The 19022-nt window shown below is 36.0% G+C and overlaps 13 protein-coding genes and 1 non-coding gene across 14 annotated transcripts; 8 read left to right on the forward strand and 6 right to left on the reverse strand. All coding sequences in view use genetic code 12, as the record gives it.

The window, feature by feature from the left end:
• Nucleotides 1-28: 28 nt before the first annotated feature.
• On the forward strand, nucleotides 29-907 carry CTRG_01659 (uncharacterized protein; the record flags this gene model as incomplete). Its single annotated transcript, XM_002547306.1, has 1 exon — nucleotides 29-907. One exon carries the CDS (start codon nucleotides 29-31, stop codon nucleotides 905-907), a length of 879 nt encoding a protein of 292 aa, XP_002547352.1.
• Nucleotides 908-1856: 949 nt separating this feature from the next.
• Nucleotides 1857-2057, forward strand: WH11 (Wh11p; the record flags this gene model as incomplete). Its single annotated transcript, XM_002547307.1, has 1 exon — nucleotides 1857-2057. The coding sequence occupies one exon, from the start codon at nucleotides 1857-1859 to the stop codon at nucleotides 2055-2057; it is 201 nt and encodes a 66-aa protein (XP_002547353.1).
• A 374-nt stretch (nucleotides 2058-2431) lies between these two features.
• CDC21 (thymidylate synthase) lies at nucleotides 2432-3343 on the forward strand (the record flags this gene model as incomplete). The annotated part of the gene is made up of 1 exon (XM_002547308.1): nucleotides 2432-3343. The coding sequence occupies one exon, from the start codon at nucleotides 2432-2434 to the stop codon at nucleotides 3341-3343; it is 912 nt and encodes a 303-aa protein (XP_002547354.1).
• A 213-nt stretch (nucleotides 3344-3556) lies between these two features.
• CTRG_01662 (phosphoserine aminotransferase) lies at nucleotides 3557-4102 on the reverse strand (the record flags this gene model as incomplete). The annotated part of the gene is made up of 1 exon (XM_002547309.1): nucleotides 3557-4102. One exon carries the CDS (start codon nucleotides 4100-4102, stop codon nucleotides 3557-3559), a length of 546 nt encoding a protein of 181 aa, XP_002547355.1.
• Nucleotides 4103-4231: 129 nt separating this feature from the next.
• CTRG_01663 (phosphoserine aminotransferase) lies at nucleotides 4232-4732 on the reverse strand (the record flags this gene model as incomplete). The annotated part of the gene is made up of 1 exon (XM_002547310.1): nucleotides 4232-4732. The coding sequence occupies one exon, from the start codon at nucleotides 4730-4732 to the stop codon at nucleotides 4232-4234; it is 501 nt and encodes a 166-aa protein (XP_002547356.1).
• A 341-nt stretch (nucleotides 4733-5073) lies between these two features.
• On the reverse strand, nucleotides 5074-6048 carry MEC3 (Mec3p; the record flags this gene model as incomplete). Its single annotated transcript, XM_002547311.1, has 1 exon — nucleotides 5074-6048. The coding sequence occupies one exon, from the start codon at nucleotides 6046-6048 to the stop codon at nucleotides 5074-5076; it is 975 nt and encodes a 324-aa protein (XP_002547357.1).
• A 265-nt stretch (nucleotides 6049-6313) lies between these two features.
• On the forward strand, nucleotides 6314-8665 carry CTRG_01665 (cleavage polyadenylation factor subunit; the record flags this gene model as incomplete). Its single annotated transcript, XM_002547312.1, has 1 exon — nucleotides 6314-8665. One exon carries the CDS (start codon nucleotides 6314-6316, stop codon nucleotides 8663-8665), a length of 2352 nt encoding a protein of 783 aa, XP_002547358.1.
• A 199-nt stretch (nucleotides 8666-8864) lies between these two features.
• SMD2 (mRNA splicing protein) lies at nucleotides 8865-9272 on the forward strand (the record flags this gene model as incomplete). Its single annotated transcript, XM_002547313.1, has 2 exons — nucleotides 8865-8869; nucleotides 8939-9272. 2 exons carry the CDS (start codon nucleotides 8865-8867, stop codon nucleotides 9270-9272), a joined length of 339 nt encoding a protein of 112 aa, XP_002547359.1.
• A 116-nt stretch (nucleotides 9273-9388) lies between these two features.
• On the reverse strand, nucleotides 9389-11575 carry CDC46 (MCM DNA helicase complex subunit; the record flags this gene model as incomplete). The annotated part of the gene is made up of 1 exon (XM_002547314.1): nucleotides 9389-11575. One exon carries the CDS (start codon nucleotides 11573-11575, stop codon nucleotides 9389-9391), a length of 2187 nt encoding a protein of 728 aa, XP_002547360.1.
• A 369-nt stretch (nucleotides 11576-11944) lies between these two features.
• CTRG_06287 lies at nucleotides 11945-12018 on the reverse strand. Its single transcript has one exon. It is a non-coding gene; the product is annotated as a tRNA-Ile (tRNA).
• A 562-nt stretch (nucleotides 12019-12580) lies between these two features.
• Nucleotides 12581-13804, forward strand: NSA1 (ribosome biosynthesis protein; the record flags this gene model as incomplete). The annotated part of the gene is made up of 1 exon (XM_002547315.1): nucleotides 12581-13804. One exon carries the CDS (start codon nucleotides 12581-12583, stop codon nucleotides 13802-13804), a length of 1224 nt encoding a protein of 407 aa, XP_002547361.1.
• Nucleotides 13797-14816, reverse strand: SEH1 (Seh1p; the record flags this gene model as incomplete). The annotated part of the gene is made up of 1 exon (XM_002547316.1): nucleotides 13797-14816. The coding sequence occupies one exon, from the start codon at nucleotides 14814-14816 to the stop codon at nucleotides 13797-13799; it is 1020 nt and encodes a 339-aa protein (XP_002547362.1).
• Nucleotides 14817-15016: 200 nt separating this feature from the next.
• ALG7 (UDP-N-acetylglucosamine--dolichyl-phosphate N-acetylglucosaminephosphotransferase) lies at nucleotides 15017-16501 on the forward strand (the record flags this gene model as incomplete). The annotated part of the gene is made up of 1 exon (XM_002547317.1): nucleotides 15017-16501. The coding sequence occupies one exon, from the start codon at nucleotides 15017-15019 to the stop codon at nucleotides 16499-16501; it is 1485 nt and encodes a 494-aa protein (XP_002547363.1).
• A 276-nt stretch (nucleotides 16502-16777) lies between these two features.
• VRP1 (Vrp1p) lies at nucleotides 16778-18997 on the forward strand (the record flags this gene model as incomplete). Its single annotated transcript, XM_002547318.1, has 1 exon — nucleotides 16778-18997. One exon carries the CDS (start codon nucleotides 16778-16780, stop codon nucleotides 18995-18997), a length of 2220 nt encoding a protein of 739 aa, XP_002547364.1.
• Nucleotides 18998-19022: the final 25 nt, after the last annotated feature.

The raw sequence follows: 19022 nt of genomic DNA on the forward strand, positions 1-19022 counted from the left end.
GCAATTTTATAAAAGTTACTTAAAGTGTATGGTTCTAGAAAAGTTTTGCAAAAAAAAAAAAAAATTAAAAGAAAAATATTCTCAGATGGCATCGAGAAGAAAGTCGTGCAATGGGTTACAATTTTTTTTTTTTCCCTTCTTGTCTGTTACAACACTTTATCGAACATTGGAAAGCACTTCTCACTCACACAACCCACCAAGCTCAACCCCACACAAACAAGACGATCAATTTCCAATGTTTAAATCTATATTCAGAAAAACAGTACCATTGGTTGCATTTGGTGTAGGATTAACCGCTTTCCCAAAGGACTGGAGAAAGGGCCAATTTGGTGATAAGAAGTTATTAGTTATCAACGATTCTGTATTACAACAAATCGAATCCAGTGATATATACAAAGAATTGAGTGCCAATACTAATCTAAGAATGTACAACTCAAGTCATAAGTTTCCAGACCAACATCATAAGAATTACGTCAATACAGGATTATTATTTGGTCCTGATTTAATGGAAATAGATCCGGTAGTATTTATTGATGAGAATGTGGGGGAATTGACAAGTTTCTATCATTTAGGAGATAAATTAATCTCTCAGGATGGTCAAATACATAACGGTGTGGTTTCAACAATTTTAGATGAAGGATTGTGCTCGGCTGGGTTCCCATTATTACCATCCAAGAAAGGCGTAACAGCAAAGTTACTGATTGATTTCAAGAATCAAGCCCCACCTCAGAGCACAGTTGTATTACATGCCAAAGTTAAGGAACATAAGGGGCGAAAAGTTGTGATCGAAGGGTATTTAGAAACCTTACCTGTGAACAAATCTGAGAAACCGTTGTTAATTGCCGAGTCCAGATGTGTACTCGTGGAGCCAAAATGGTTCAAATACTTTAGGTGGTTACAAGTATGATAGAATCCAAAGAATTTTCTTACACGTCATTGTACCTACTATTGTTAAATATTTATTGGTTCTTTGCGTTTATAAATCCGGTTAATTTATTTTTGAAACAATGTATTCAAAAGGCGGTTTGTAGGGCAATTGATAAGTTTTCCCATGACGAGTAGGTTTTCACTTCCAATTATTTCCCCCTATTAGGCTGTATGTTGAGCATTCTCTTTGACTCTTTTTGTGTGTAGAGTAGCAAAAATTTTAAATGAATGATATATACAATTCTTTTAGGAAATGTTGTTGTAAAGATACTACTCGGGTTTGTATGTACGAATCCATTCCTTGATTTTTGTGCCACAAAGCCACACTTGTAGCTCTATTAGCATTGGTGCATAGCAACCAAACAAAAAAAAAAAATCATATTGGCAATGCACACGCATGGAATCAATATCAGAAAAGTTTTTTGTTTTGCTTGCTGGTAGCAACTATTCATCATGTTGGGGAGATCTGTACGCTTGCCAATTCTAGTGGCGAATACCTTTGAAAGATACAATTGCGACTCCTCTTGTAAACCAGAATACGGTTTACCCATCTTACTGAATCATGAAGCGGACCCAATTTAAAGTATGAGTTCATAATCTCAGGTTGAGACACCGTTTCATAGTATCCATATGTTTGTCATAAAATTTCATCAAATAAACCCATAATGCACCCCTGACCATACCCCCCCAACTGCCAAATTGATGACACAATAGGATTGTTACGTAATGGTGGCACAGTTTGTTTAAGATTGCTATTTCCAATTGATTGCTACCCGTGTCCCTACACCCGGGTCTTAAAGTAATCAGGAATGGATTTTTGAGGAAATTTAGGAATATAAATAGACCCATGAATCCCTCTTCAATTGGGTTTTCATTTCTTCTTTTCATTACAACAAAAAACAAAAACAAATAATAACAAATTAACAAACATGTCCGATTTTGGTAGAAAAGATATTGGTGATAAAGTTGAATCTAAATTGACTCCAGATTCTCAAAAATCCACTCCACAACAATTTGCTGACAAGGCTACTGATGCTCTTGACAGTGCTGCTGGTAAAGGTACTTCTGAAAACGACAAATCGTTTGTCCAAAAGGCTTCTGATGCTATCTTTGGTGATTCTTCCAAGTAAGCTCCATTCATCTGGTAATGAATTATCTTTAAGCTGAACCACATTTTTATATTTTTATTGTTATATCGATGGTTCCTATTGTTATTTTTTGCTAGTGTTTTGATTGTTTTAGATTAGTTTTTTATATCTATTTTAACAATATAAATTTAACTACTTCAATACTATTTTTTGTAGAAATGATTTTTGATCTGACTATTAATTGGTAGCAGAAATCTATGTTGCGCGCGTACGCGATATGTTTTTTTTTTTTTTTGTTGATGCGTGTCGTGCGGTCGCGTACTGAAAGAAGTAATCAGTGATTTTAATTTTCTTTTTTTTTTTTTTTTTTTACAAATTCACTCTTCTTCTCTCAAAACAACAACAAATAATAAAAGATGACCGTACCACCAAATACAGCTGAACAAGCATACCTTGATTTATGTGAAAGAATAATTAAAGAAGGTGAACACCGTCCAGACCGAACAGGAACAGGAACTAAATCACTTTTTGCTCCACCACAATTAAGATTTGATTTATCAAATGATACATTTCCATTGTTAACTACCAAGAAAGTCTTTTCTAAAGGTATCATTCATGAATTATTATGGTTTATTGCTGGATCAACCGATGCTAAAATTTTAACCAACAAAGGTGTTAAAATTTGGGAAGGTAATGGATCTCGTGAGTTTTTAGATAAGTTAGGATTGACTCATCGTCGTGAAGGTGATTTGGGACCAGTTTATGGTTTCCAATGGAGACACTTTGGTGCTGAATATAAAGATTGTGATGCTGATTATACTGGACAAGGTTATGATCAGTTGCAAGATATCATTAAGAAATTAAAGACCAACCCATATGATAGAAGAATAATCATGAGTGCCTGGAATCCACCAGATTTTGATAAAATGGCTTTACCTCCATGTCATGTCTTTTGTCAATTCTATGTTAATTTCCCAGAAAACGCTAAACCTAAATTATCATGTTTATTGTATCAGAGATCTTGTGATATGGGTTTGGGAGTTCCTTTCAACATTGCTTCCTATGCTTTGTTAACTAAGATGATTGCTCATGTGGTTGATATGGATTGTGGTGAATTTATTCATACTATGGGTGATGCTCACGTGTATTTGGATCATGTGGATGCTTTGAAAGAACAACTTGAACGAATTCCAAAACAATTTCCTAAATTAGTTATTAAAGAAGATAGAAAAGATGAAATAAAATCAATCGACGATTTCGAGTTTGAAGATTTTCAAATTGTTGGATACGAACCATATCCTCCAATTAAAATGAAAATGAGTGTATAGATGAAAATTTGAATTGAAGAAATACATAATATCAGTAAACTACAAGCAGGTGCATTAACTGTCATTATATATTTATTTTGATCTAGTGTATCATTAATAACATCTATTTGTGATTTAGGAGACAATTGAATTATATCTACAGTCTTCTAAATCAATACATCTTTTAATATGGATCATTCATTAAAATAAGCTTGTACAAGAAAATTATACTACTTAAGCATTTGCTTTGGCAAAGTCATTGACGAGGTTGACCAATGCTTGAACACTTTCTAAAGTAACAGCATTGTAAATGGATGCTCTCATACCACCAACTGATCTATGACCTTTCAAACCAGCTAATTTTCTATCAGCAGCTTCCTTGATGAATTTGTTTTCCAATTCCTCGTTTGGTAATCTAAATACAACATTCATATTAGATCTGACTTTGGCATTAGTAACAGGCAAACTGTAAAAGTCTGGGTATGATTCCAAGGCTTCGTACAAAATCTTTGCCTTTTCTTTATTAACATTTTCCATGTGTTCAATACCACCTTCTTTAATCAACTTATCAGTAACAAGTTTCAAGATATAACAAGTGAAAATTGGAATGGTGTTATAAGCAGAGTTATTTTTAACAACAGTTGGGTAATGGAAAGCAATTGGGGACAATGGAATGTTCAATTGTCTTAATTCATCATCGCTGGCTTGTTCCAACAAACTTTTTTTGACGATATAGATAGTTAAACCAGCTAAACCGATATTCTTTTGGGCACCAGCCATGATGACACCATACTTACTGACATCGATCTTCTTAGACAAGATATAGATGACATATCAGCACCATTCACGCCTTCTGGTAATAGTCAGCATCTGGAGTATCTTTGAATTCAATACCGTGAACGGTTTCAGTTATACACAGACATACAAATAAGCAGTGTCCTTAGCAATTGGTTTCCATTCTGAATATGGTGGGGTATTACCGAAATTGTCAGCCTTTGTATTAACAACAATATCGATATCAAATCCTAATCTTTCGGCTTCTTCGCTGGCTTTCTTAGACCAAGAACCAGTAATAGCATAAGCAGCTCTACCTTTTTTACCAGTTTTCTTTGCATAGTTGGCAAACAAGTTGTAGGCAATTGATGAGAAACCAGTAGTACCACCACCTTGCATAAAGAAAACTTCATGAGTATCTGGGATATTCAATAATTTGGTTAAATTGGCCTTGGTATCATCAATCACTTTAATAGCTGGTTTAGAACGATGAGAAATTTCACCAATACCGATGTTGTCACCTTCATAGGCAATCAAGTCGTATGCGGCTTGTTGTAAGACAGAAGTTGGTAACAATGCTGGACCAGCACCAAAATAGTTTGGTTCTTCACGTTCTAATGTTCTTTGTTCGGACATTTTGTTGTTAATGATGTTGTTTCAGTTGGAATTGATGAAAAAAAAGGGAGACTTTCCTTGATGGTAGCTTTAGTTAAGTTGAAAATTTTCAGAGTACCATCTTTTTTTTTTTTTTTTCCTTTTTTCCTTACTCTGCTTTATCAGAAATAAGTCATAATTATCGCTTTAAATCTTTGTTTCGAATTTGGTAGCAAAAAAACAAAATGTTGGAAAATTCTTTTTTCTGTTCGCTGTTCTCTGTTCGCTGTATGAGTAATATCATTCTATTAAATGAGTTGAAAAAATTATTATGACTCTGATCCTCGTATTTCAAACGATGCTAAACACATACACATACAATTCTATGACTGGCTAGTTCTATACCCATTGATAAAATATACAATTTCAACATCATCTGTGTCATCCAAAAAACAATGCAAGCTGCATTCCCTTAATCCAATATTTACAATGACTATTTTACATCTACCAACAATCTTTGACGCCAGTAACCAATCTTTCAACCTCACGTTCAAATCTATGTCTTCAACCAGAGTGGGGTCTTCCTCATCATCCTCATCTATCGTGGGCCCATCTTGACTTGAAAGCTGATGAACTGTATCTCTCAATGATTGGCTTTCATTCGCACTTTGTTTTTGGACTTCTAATCTGTTATTCCAACTTATGGTGACTCTATACTTACCTTCCTCCTCTAGAATAAACCCTAAAAACCCACCATCTCGTCGACTTGCCTTTATTGTAACTGAATCATTGGATGGAGTTTTCTTGAATTTTTCTAATCTCTTGAACATCGTAACAAACTCATTTGGTAATTTCATAATCAACCCAAGGTCAGAATGTGTGGGTTCACGTAAAACATTAATGGGATCCTTAACTATCTTCGCTGGGATTTTGAATGTGTGATTAATTACGTTGGCATTAATATTCAAATTCGAATAGAATAATGCTAGTGACGCGGTTCTTCCTGCTTTGGTATTAATTCCTTGTTTACCCGAGGTTTCAGTTCGTTGTAATCGTATGTTTAACCCTTCACTGTTGGCCTTATCGAAATTCTTTAGTGTCTGTAGAAGCAAGTCAATATTGAGTTCTATCAGTACAGTATTTCCATGAATACTTTCAACTTGAATGGATTCAAATAATGAAGACATGTTTAATTTGCACCAGACTTGGGGCTCCAGATTGATGGTTTGACCATTTACCAGAATAATAGTCAACTGCTGTTGACTAAATTTTAGTATAACAAACTTTCGTATATGTGAAATTAAAGATAACGTCTCCTTTAACGTCTCAGTACTCCTTGTCATAAGCTTTAATCGCATTTTGTTCGTGGTGGATGGTAATCTAGAAGAGTCTGTATGGTGCTGCTGCTAATCAAAAACACGCGTTAACTGTGTTAAAGCGGAACTAAGAAAAAATCGAAGACATGATAATGTCGTCTACAGTAATGTCTCTCGCGACTTCGATGAATACAGAAAACCTCATGAAAAAAAAAAAAAGAACCCAACTCTAGAACAACTCCCGAAGACAAAACAATTATAATTCACACACACACACACATCAAGTAATATCACTCCTGGGATAATAATGACTGTTGAGAGTGAATTTTCTGATGAAGATAGTTTCAAGTTTTTTGGTTTGGGAGGATGTAATGAAGTAGGAAGATCATGTCATATAATTGAATACAAAAACAAAGTAATTATGTTGGATTGTGGGATGCATCCAGCACTCAGTGGACATGCATCATTCCCTTACTTTGATGAATATGATATATCAAAAGTGGATATTTTATTAATAAGTCATTTTCACGTTGACCATTCAGCATCATTGCCGTATATTATGCAACAATCTAATTTTAGAGGAAAAGTTTTCATGACCCATGCAACAAAGGCGATCTATAGATGGTTAATGCAAGATTTTGTTCGTGTGACATCGATTGGCAGTTCAAGGGCTGAAGCAGGAGGAAAAGATGAAGGTAGTAACTTGTATACTGACGATGATATTATGAAATCATTTGATAGAATAGAAACCATCGATTATCACTCAACAATGGAAATTGATGGAATAAGATTCACTGCATATCATGCTGGACATGTTTTAGGGGCATGTATGTATTTCATTGAAATAGGTGGATTAAAGGTGTTATTTACTGGTGATTATTCAAGAGAAGAAAATAGACATTTACATGCAGCTGAAGTGCCACCATTGAAACCTGATATTTTAATTAGCGAGTCTACTTTTGGGACAGGTACTCTTGAACCTAGAGTTGAGCTTGAAAGGAAATTAACTACACATATCCATGCAACGGTGACAAAAGGTGGTAGAGTGCTATTACCTGTTTTTGCACTTGGGAATGCCCAGGAATTATTGTTGATTCTAGATGAATACTGGAGTCAGAATGAAGATTTGCAAAATGTGAATGTTTTTTATGCCTCTAATTTGGCCAAAAAGTGTATGGCAGTTTATGAAACTTACACGGGTATTATGAATGACAAAATTCGACTTTCATCATCTTCAGGTGAGAAATCTAATCCTTTTGATTTGAAGTTTATCAAATCAATCAAGGATTTGTCGAAATTTCAAGATATGGGCCCATCTGTGGTTGTGGCAACTCCGGGTATGTTACAAGCTGGTGTTTCAAGACAATTATTAGAAAAGTGGGCTCCTGATAATAAAAACTTGGTGATTTTGACTGGTTATTCCGTCGAAGGTACTATGGCAAAAGAATTATTGAAAGAGCCAACCATGATTCAATCAGCAACAAATCCCGACTTAACAATTCCAAGAAGAATTGGGATTGAAGAAATTTCATTTGCAGCACATGTTGATTTCCAGCAGAATTCAGAGTTTATAGATAAAGTATCACCATCCAAGATTATTTTGGTACACGGTGACTCTGTGCCTATGGGTAGATTGAAATCTGCATTGTTGAGTAAATATTCTGCTCGTAAAGGAACGGATCAAGAAGTGAAAGTATATAATCCAAAGAACTGTGAAGAATTGAAGATAGGTTTCAAGGGTTTGAAAGTTGCTAAGGTATTGGGATCGTTAGCTGAAGAACAAATACAAATTTTAAAAAAAGTTATCCAAGATAAAGTAGAAGATGAAAATAATAAAATTGTTGAGCTTGATGAAGACGGAGATGATATGGAAGTTGATTCCAATAAAAAAGAAGAGGATATTGTTAATTCTTCTACTGCTGCTGCTGCAGTTGATGTTTTGAGAACTGGACAAGCAGTTAGCGGGGTGTTAGTTTCAAAAGACTTTGATTTGAACCTTGTTCAGTTGCAAGACTTGCATGAATTTACCCAATTGTCGACTTCTATCGTGAAGTCAAAGATAAATTTGAAGGTCAATGCAGATATTCCATTGATGGTTTGGCACTTGGAGCAAATGTTTGGCTACATAAATATAGTACAAGAATCGGACAGTGAATGGGAATGTGTGATAATGGATGTCGTTGATATTTTTGTTGACAAAACAAAAAGACCAGGTTTGTATATAACCGTTGAATGGATTAATGATAACCTCATGACTGACTCCTTGGCTGATAGTGTCATTGCCATCTTATACTCGATTGATTCCTCACCTGCGTCAGTCAAATTATCCAGTCATAGTCATAGCCACAGTCATGACACTGAAACAAAATTAAAGCTCGAACCAGGGGTCAAACAACCAGCTGAAGCCCATGCAATTAGTGATATAACAAATAGATTGAAAAGAATAGAGTTGTTATTAAAAGCTCAATTTGGTGAAGCTTTTAAACAATTGCCGGAAGACAAAGCTACTGTAACCATTGGTAAAACAATTGCTAATGTTGACTACAGAACATTGAAGGTAGAATGCTCTTCAAGAGTGTTGAAAGACCGTGTTGAGAATATTCTCAAACGTGGAAGTCTATTAACAGCTCCATTGAGTGAAAACACCAAAAGTGTATAGGTTCAAATAGTGTTGTAAATACAAATGTAAAATAGTGTCGTGTGCTTTGGCTAGATTCCCTGTTGTATTTTTTTTTGTTGCGATTTTCTTCTTATTTTATTTTCTTTTTTTTTGGTTTCTCACATATCGAAGACAAGGCAGAAACGAAGAAACTTCCTACCAGTGATTAAAGACGCCATCTACACCAAAAACCAAAAGCATGAGGTATGTTATACTTTTTAATAATCGAAATTTTGTGAAGTTAAGGTTCATTGTACTAACATATTTTTTTAGTGAACTTATAGATAGACCTCGTTCTGAGTTAACAGAATTGGAATTGAAAGCATTAGAAGAGTATGAATTCAATCATGGGCCAATGTCAATATTAAATAATGCAGTGAAAAACAATACGCCAATAATCATATCATGTCGTAATAATCATAAATTAATAGGGAAGGTAAGAGCATTTGATAGACATTGTAATTTGGTTTTGGAAAATGTTAAAGATTTATGGTCAGAAGACATCAAGAATAATAAAGGGAAAAAAATAAAAAGTGTACCTAAAGAACGATTCATTTCAAAGTTATTTTTAAGAGGGGATTCGGTGATTATTATATTGAAAGCTTAGGAGATAGGAAAAGTTTGTACTCATAAATATTACAGGTGAAAGAAATAAATACACTAAAAAAAAAACACTAAAACAAGAAACCCACTAATATTAAACGAACATCAGGAACAATAATCTTAAACCCCAATTCTCAAAACATTTTGACGTTGGTGTCTGAATTTGATGACTTCGTGTCTTTCCATGATGTAAAGTGCCTTCTCTAAAGCAGAAGCACTTGCTTTACCTGAATCAACAAACTCTCTTCTCAATGTTCTATAAGCAGTAGACCAACCAATTGGTAATCTTCTTCTCAATTCTTGTTCAACCTTCTTGATCTCTGAGTTCAATGTAGCATCGGTGGTGTTGCCAAGACCTTGATCAACTGCATCCATTGTGGAGGCTGTGAATAATCTAATTGCTTCATCTACATGTTCTTCTGTTGCAACCGGCGAAAGTCTCAACTTGGCCAAGGATTCTGTAATACGGATAATAGCTTCCAACTGTCTGACAGTAATTGGAATTGATGATCTTTCATTCATTTCAGATTCATTAAGCTGCAAACGTCTTCTGATGGAAACAAAATGTGATGATAATCTCTCAGAAGCTTCGGCTGTAAGACGTGGAGCACATCTCAATTTAACATATTGGATATATCTCTTCATTTTATCAATAGGAATTTCACCTTCTTGTAATAAGTCTTGATTTCTACCTCCAGCATGAACGTTCATAACATGTTGTGCAATTGAAATGTCTCTCGCTTCATTGTGGTCATCTTTGACAATGAAAATCATATCAAATCTAGATAAAATTGTTGTTTGGAAATCAATGTTTTCCCCAGGACTTTTGAATTCATCGTATCTTCCGAAAACTGGGTTAGCAGCAGCTAATACCGATGTTCTCGAATTCAAAATTGTGGTGATACCAGCCTTGGCAATAGAAATAGTTTGCTGTTCCATTGCTTCGTGAATGGCAACTCTATCTTCATCTCTCATTTTATCAAACTCATCAATACAAACAACACCACCATCCGCCAAAACCATAGCACCACCTTCCAAATAAAAGTCTCGGGTTTGCGGATCTCTTTGAACTGAAGCAGTTAAACCTGCAGCAGAAGAACCTTTACCAGATGTATAAACAGAAATTGGTGCAATTTTTTCAACAAATTTTAACAATTGAGATTTAGCAGTACCTGGATCACCCAACAACAACACGTTGATATCTCCTCTCAACCTCATGCCATCTGGCAAAATTTTCTTTGATCCACCCATCAATAAACAGGTGATAGCCTTTTTGATATCTTGGTTCCCATAAATCGATGGAGCAATCGAGTTTGCGAACACATCGTACAAATTTGGCATTCTGGACATTCTTAAAAATTCCTCTTCTTCCTCTTCACTGAAAGTAATACCCTGGCCATTGGCGCCATTATCTATATCGGTTTGAAATCCCAACACTCTTAAGTAAGGATTACGGATTGCAACGTTAGAAGTGGTATTGTTCCTGGCTCCAAATTTGGTTTGGTAAATGGCATAAATACCAACAATTGTAACTCTTGTACCTGGCACAACCTGGTTTGTCAAATATCTATCAGCCTGTAAAAGAATGTGTCTTGGCATTTCTCCAACAGGAACCAGACCTGGGGCTTCCTGTAACTTTAAAATTTGTTGATCAACAAAAGTAGATTTATCATGTACAATCACATATGAATCTCTTGGACATTTCTCCTCGGTAGAATTTGGATCAGAATTGTGAGGAGATTGGCAATTTGGGGGTAATTGTATTTGACCAAATCCATGTTTAACTTTAATCTTCATTGTGTGCTTACAAGTACGACAAATCAATTGCACTTGGGTAGCTCTTGAACTTAAAACTGACGCAGAGATAATAATACCACTGACTCTGACAATCTTGGCAATGTGTTCTGAATCCAAATGTCTAATAGTTGTTTCGTTGGCTCTGGAATATAAAATTAATTGACAAGTAGGGAAATCTTGAGGAATCTCATCGTTGGACAAGTAAGCAATTCTTTTAGCAATATCTGTGATGGCATTTTCGAAAAGTGGGATCATTTCAGCTGGATCATCTGTTAATTTCTTATTTAATTCCTCATTGAAAGCAATAAGATGGTCAGCTTCAACTTTTAGGAAATAGTTTTTGATCAATAAATTTTCTCTTAATTGGTCTCTATAAATGAATTGAGAATCAATTCTATATTCTAAGATAAAAGTACGGAAAGCTTTGGTAATTTCATTATTGGAATTTTCAGATGGTTCTTCACCTGGCAACACGTGTGCTGAAAAAACTTCTGGACGTTCAAATGACATGTTTGATACTGATTGGTGTTGGTATAAGAAGGAAAAAGCTTTGGTTGAGTTTTCTTAAATTTTTTAAATTTTTTTATTTTTTTTTTTTGTTCAAACGTGAAGTGCGAGAAACCTTTGAAAATTCTGTAATTAATAAACCCAAAAGGGTTAAATTAATGTATGAGAGAAGAAAAAAAAAATTAACCACGCGTCAACACAAAGATAATGTGGTGGATTCTCACTACAATTTTTTCAATTGAATTGTATTCTCCTGAATGGATTTCTTGAACGTATCTAAATAAAAAGTATGACCTAGATTATATGTTGTGGATATATAGTAGATTCTTTATTCACAATGTAAAAATTGCCAAAAAAAAGTTTAAAAAGAAATGGTCCCTAGCAGGATCGAACTGCTGATCTTGGCGTTATTAGCACCACGCCTTAACCAACTGGGCCAAGGGACCACTGCAAAACCAACTATACTATAGAAGGCTTTCTGTTGAGGTTGAAACAAATGGGGGTCTTCATACCTTCATCTAAATATATAAAAATGAACCAATAAACCAACGAATTATTACATAAAATTGGATCTATATTATTATCAATGTGATAAATTTTTGTCAAAAAACTTCAAATGTTCTTTTCTAGTGGTTTTTTATTTCTTAATCGTGTCTATTGAGTATTTTTAAACATGTCATTGGGTTAAAAAATTCAATTAAATTTTGTATAAAAATGTTTGAAAAAAAGACAATACACATCATGAACACCGGACTTTAAAATTCCTTCTTTTAAGAATTTACATTTACTTCAGTAATTATCTTGAATTATTGATCTTAAATCCTCAAATGCTTTTCTTAATGGAAAATGAATTATTTGCAAAATTAGGATCACATAGTCACGTGACTCTTTGATTAAGTTTTTCATTCCTCATCTCTAACTTTTTTTTTTATTTTTCATATTTTTTTTTTCATTTTTGGGTTGTATAATCAATACTACTAACACTACTAAACTAAATCCAAGTCAACCATGAAATTCATTATTTCTGCAGACGATACTGGAGCAGCAAAAGAGGTTGTTTGTAACAGAGGAACTGATACTTCAAAACAAGATGCTACTCAGCCAATTTCCATAAGCAATTACTTCATTGAACCAAGTGCTACAGTGAAAACAAGAATAATTCATCTTCTCAGTTTCAATTATCAATACGTTATAGGAACTAGACTTGGAGGTCAAGTTTCCGTATATGATTTAAACGAAGAAGTCGAAGAAGGGGACGAAAAGTACAAATTATTACATAACTTTGAATTACCAGTGGAGAAAGATGACAAGCCAATTGCATTAGTGAAAGTGGAAATTTTGGAAAGTGTAATTGTAGCATTCAAATCTTGCAAAATCTTTTTGATTCACATAAATGATAAATTTGATTTCAAACCATTGGAAATCAAGCTTCCTGAAGCAAAACCAATTAGTGCATTTACTGTCAACCCAGAAGCCGAGAATATAATAGCAGTTGGTGGTAAAGAGTTTGATTTACAAGTGATTCAGCTTTTCAGCTCCAAGATCAACAGTACTATATTTAAGAAGAAGAATTATGAAAAAGAGTTTGTTCCGCAAATTGTATTCAAGGCCAAGAATGTCAAGAATGATCATTTAGATCTTAGGGTACCAATTTGGATAACCAATATTTTATTCTCAAAATCAGAAAAGGGTTACAAACTTATTACATCAACAGGATACGGTCAAATCCGTTTATATGATACCACTGAGGGAAGAAAGCCCAGAAAGGATTATCAGGTTACTGAGAAGACCATTGTCACTTTATCATATGCCAACGATGAACAGTCAGAAATAATTATCACCGACACTCATAGTCTTATGGCAAAGTATTCTTTAACTAAGATTGATGAAAAAGCATTCAAGACAAATTCTGCTTCTGCCGGGGATATTATCAAGCCAGTGCCGAAATTGTTAGGGAAATTCAGTGGTGGAAACACTGGTGCAACCTTTGGAGTTCAAGTTTATGAAGATATAGTTGCATTTGCCGGGTTAGATAGATATTTACGAGTTTTTGATTTGGAATCTCGTGAAATTTTGGTCAAAGTTTATGTTGGGGTTGAAGTGTCTTCTCTCTTGGTATTGGACGATGAAGATGAAGAGGATGAGGATACAAGAAAACGTAAGAGAGAGGAAGAAGAAGAAGATGAAGAATTGTGGAATGAGTTAGATACTACTAAGAAGCAAGCTATATAGATTTTTCAGTTTCAATACCACGACTATCCGATCTATTACTAGTGTTGATAACACTCATACACTTCCATTCGTTTAAGTAGTTACACTTCCATAAACGTAGTTTACCGTCATCACCAGCAGATGAAAGTATAGTTCCAGTCATATTCCAACTAACTCTCCATACCTCCAGCTTATGGTCATTTAGCTTTGCCAAAGTCTCTATACGTAGATCACCATTTGGTTGTTCCGAAGCCTTGAAAATTCTTACAAAACCATCCTTACACCCAGTAGCAATCAAATGATAGTTTCTTCCCATTGATGGTGCCCAACTAACTGATCTTATTAGTCCATTATGTTCTGGAAGGTTACAGATTTTCATATACTTTTCGCCCGAAGTTTCATCTTCAGTGGTTTCTTTAGGTACACTACCATAGACAAAACCTTGATCTAACGCAACCACTATAAACTTTTCAGTTTTGGTGAATTTGGAAGGACACCACTCGATACCAAAACTACTTTGTAAACTTTTTGCAGGTAACAGCAGTGTAAGGATAGCAATCTCAGTCGTTAAAACCCAACTTGTCAAATCATTAGGTTCAACCGATTCATAAATTCGAAATATTCCATCCGACCCAACACAACCTAATTTGAATCCCAAGTGGTTAGGGGCAAAACAAACATCATAAATTGGACCATATGATTCTTGTGCCAATGTTGCCAATCTCGTCCATCTTCTTCCTGAACCTGGCATTTCATCAGGCTGTTCTTGCCATATTTTAACAGTTCGATCATAAGAACAGGAAGCTAATATTTTGGAACTTGAAAATTCTGGATGTGCCCAGGACACTTTTCCAATCAGTGAATCATGTGCTTTCCACAGATCGTTCAATATCCAGGACGATGTTGCTGAATCCAAGTCAAAAACCTTAATATGTTGATCAGAAGAAACAGTTGCTATATGCTTTCCATAAAAATCATACTTGATATCATGAATCAATTCCTCATGTCCTGTAATGAACGGCTTTAAACTCATGGTTGTAGTATTATAGATTATGTAAAATGCCTATCTGGCTATCTTTGAAGCACTTGTATTTTTTTTTTTTTTTTTTTCCCGCTTTGACTTCGCCATGCAGAGACGAGATTTTTTTTTTCTTTCTTGTTTACGTTTAACTTTTCAGATTCTCCTTCACTTCAACTAATATACCCCAAGTATATATATATATATATAAAGATATGTTTCTGAGGTTGCTAAAGGTGGCGGTAATTGTGGGTTCCATAACCACAATTACTCCTAATAATCCTTTGCGTACACTGCTTGCATTCGCTGTTATTGGATATATCATTACAAGTCTGTTGATTCCGAAAGTGGGACCTAGTTTCATAAAGATTGGTCTCAAAGGAAAAGACTTGTCTAAACCTCCCCCAGTAACTGAAATTCCAGAAACCATGGGATTGGTTGCATCTATCACGTACATGTTTCTCATGATTGGACTTATTCCGTTTATATTTTTCAAATATCTTGTGTCATTCAGTTCCTTATCCAATGACGAAGTAATGACAAAAAACTACATTGAACAATATCAATCATTAACAAACAATCGATTATTCCCTCACAACAAGTTAGCTGAATATTTGAGTGCATTATTGTGTTTACAATGTACCATACTTTTGGGTTTACTTGATGATTTGTTTGATATTAGGTGGAGACACAAGTTCTTTTTGCCAGCAGTGGCATCCATACCGTTGTTGATTGTTTATTATGTCGATTTCAGTGTCACATCGGTTGTAATTCCTAAGTTTGTGACCGATTTCCCTGGTGGATATGTTCTTGTTAATGCAATTAATTTCTTGATAAAGTATGGAAATCATATTGTTACCACTATCACCGGATTATCTTTTAGAACATTGCAAACCGATTATGTTGTTCCTGATGAAGCTCCAAAATTGATTGATTTAGGTATATTTTACTATGGATATATGTCTGCAGTTTCCATTTTTTCACCAAATTCAATTAATATTCTTGCTGGTATCAATGGTTTAGAAGTGGGCCAATCCTTAGTATTGGCAGCCATTTTCTTGATTAATGATTTCTGTTATCTTTGCTCATCAAAGGTATCCCAAGCAGCATACGATTCCCATATGTTTTCTGTCGTTTTTCTCATTCCTTTGGTTGGTGTGTCATTAGGTTTGTTGCAATACAACTGGTTCCCTGCTAGAGTTTTTGTAGGGGACACTTATTGTTATTTCAGTGGAATGGTATTTGCTATTGTTGGTATCTTAGGGCATTTTTCAAAAACGCTTTTGATTTTCTTGTTACCTCAAATTATCAATTTCTTATATTCGGTACCACAGTTATTCCACCTTGTTCCATGTCCAAGACACAGAATGCCAAAATTTACCACAGAAGATGGCCTTATGCGTCCCAGTTTTGCAACATTGGAGAAGAAGTCCTTTATTGCGGTAAATTTACTAAAGATTCTTGAGATGTTGAAACTCGTGAAACTTCAAAGAGATTCAAAACTGAAGGAAATAATTGGATTTTCAAATATGACTATTATCAACCTCACTTTGGTTTGGTTTGGCCCATTACGTGAAGATCATTTATGTATGGTCATTTTAGCCTTACAATTTATAATTGGTGTATCCATGATTGTTACTAGACACACAGTTGGTCCATGGTTGTTTGGTTACGATAACTTATCATGGGGAGTGAAATAATGGAGATATTTTATAGATTTTGTTCACCTATAGATTACAATAATACAAAGACTTACATTGTATACGATTGTGGTAGTGCGCATTGTCAATTTTGTTTTAGTCTCCTGCTCCAGAAAATATTGAATCTCAAACAAGAGCAACAACATATTTTTTTCTCTTTCATTTTTCTGATAATTTGTTATTTCCAGAATTTGCAAAGTCAACGCAAGGCAACAATACGCTTGATTTGCAAGTGATCCACTTTCAGAATAATAAAGGTATATACATATATATAGAATGGCAGCCCCACCACCACCTCCGCCACCTCCACCGCCTCCAAGTTTAGGTAATTTGCCTCCTGGTCCTCCACCTTCAATGCCTCCAGGAAGGGACGCATTGTTGGGTGATATCAGAAAGGGAGCCAAGTTAAAGAAAGCAACTACTGTGGATAAATCAAAACCAATGATAGATGCAAAAGTTTCAGTTTCCACAGGCCCACCTCAATCATCTGGTAGTACATCATCTGGATCCGTTCCATCTGCACCTTCAATTCCTTCTGGTCCTCAGTTGGGAGATATTTTTGCTGGAGGTATGCCAAAGTTGAAACACGTAGACAATAGATCAGGAATTGTACCTTCATCCGCTCCAAAAATTCCAGGTATTAGCACTCCACTGATACCATCAAGACCAACAAAAAGTACAGCACCACCACCAATCCCGTCGGTCGCACCACCAATTCCAGGTCAAGCTCCGCCACCACCCACAATTTCAGTGACACCGTCAGTGACCCCCAAGGTACCACCAACAAGACCAAAGAAATCGTTACATGTGAGAAATGCATCTGTCAATTCGATTAGGTCTAATGCATCAGCCAATTCGAGTAGATCAAATGAGCTGGTTTCAAAGGCTCCCCCACTACCATCGGGACCACCTCCTATTCCAACAAGTGCACCACCAATTCCAGGTAATATCCAACCACCACCAGCGCCACCAGCACCACCAGCGCCACCAGCGCCACCAGCACCATCTATTCCCCTCTCTCATCCACCTAAGAACAATAATGCACCTTCAGCTCCACCAATGCCAGCAGGTGGTTTACCATTTTTAGCGGAAATCAATGCTAAAAGAGATGATAAGAATGTCATAAGTTCAACAACGGCTTCACAAAGCAAGCACCCTGTTACACATTCTGCTCCTCAGGTGCCACCACTGTTACCACCTTCTGCAGCACCTCCACTTCCTGGTTCTTTACCGCCTTCAATTCCAAAACCACCACAGTCTTCGACTTCAAATAGCAGTAAGAATAATGTTAAATCCTTGATTCCACCTCCGCCTCCAGCACCACCATTACCTAACAGTTCAATTCCACCAGCACCATCTTTGCCAAGTACCTCATCAATTCCATCTGCACCACCATTACCTAGTACTTCAGCACCAAAATTACCCTCTGGTAGTGTACCACCACCGCCTCCTCCTCCTCCTCCTCCTGGACCAGCTCCACCAATATTTGGAGCACCAAAACCAGAAACCAAATCTTCTTTAGCTGGTGGATCTTCTACAACAGCTGCACCAGTGGCTCCGGGTGGTGCTTTGCCATTCTTAGCTCAAATCAATGCTAAGAGAAATGACGCATTTGTTGTTGATGGAAGTAACAGTGGATATACTACAAAGAATGAAGAATCTGGATCAACAACATCAGCACCGCCATCATCATCTAGCACCAAAAAACCAGTAGTTAGTGCACCACCGGTTCCTTCTATGCCACTGGCAGAAAAACACAAGATGTCCTTCAACCCATTTTCGCATCACAATAAAAAACAAGAGGAGTCAAATAAAGCTCCCCCATTGCCACAGAATGCTCCACCGATACCACAAAATGCCCCACCAGTACCACAGAATGCTCCACCAGTGCCTCATAACGCACCACCCGCTCCTGCTATACCATCAATTCCACCTCAACAGAGCAAACCATCAATACCTGCACCAATTCCAATAATTCCTCAACAGCATAGTATTCCACAGCACACTGTACCACAAAGAACACCTCTGCCTGAGTCAATTGAAGAAAGTTTTGAAACACCATCACCAAGTTTACCTACTATGGCACCACCACCTTTACCATCTAGTTCGGCACCATCATTACCACGAACTAAAAAGGCAGCACCCCCTCCGCCACCACCACAACCAGCTCCTTCGGGACATACAAGTGGAAGTGGTTCGACATCTCGTATATCTTCCTCGAATTATAGTGAATTGGATTCAAAACAAAATGCCGGTTCTAATTTACGAAAAATATCGGCTCTGGATTACACAATCAATCCAAGAAATGGAACTGGTAATACACATGGAGCAGATTCAAAGGCCGAGAAGTTGGTTATTGAGGATAGAAGGTTTAAATTTGTAAATGCAAATGCATTGCCAAACCCAAGACGATTTGGTGAAAAGGGGCAAACACAAAAATTGTATCCTAGTGGAAGAGGATCATCAGTTCCTCTTGATTTAAGTCTATTTTCATAGTTCTTCAATAGAACGCAAGTATATT

The sequence above is a fragment of the Candida tropicalis genome (genome assembly GCF_000006335.3).
Source record: "Candida tropicalis MYA-3404 genomic scaffold supercont3.2, whole genome shotgun sequence".
Classification (NCBI taxonomy): domain Eukaryota; kingdom Fungi; phylum Ascomycota; class Pichiomycetes; order Serinales; family Debaryomycetaceae; genus Candida; species Candida tropicalis.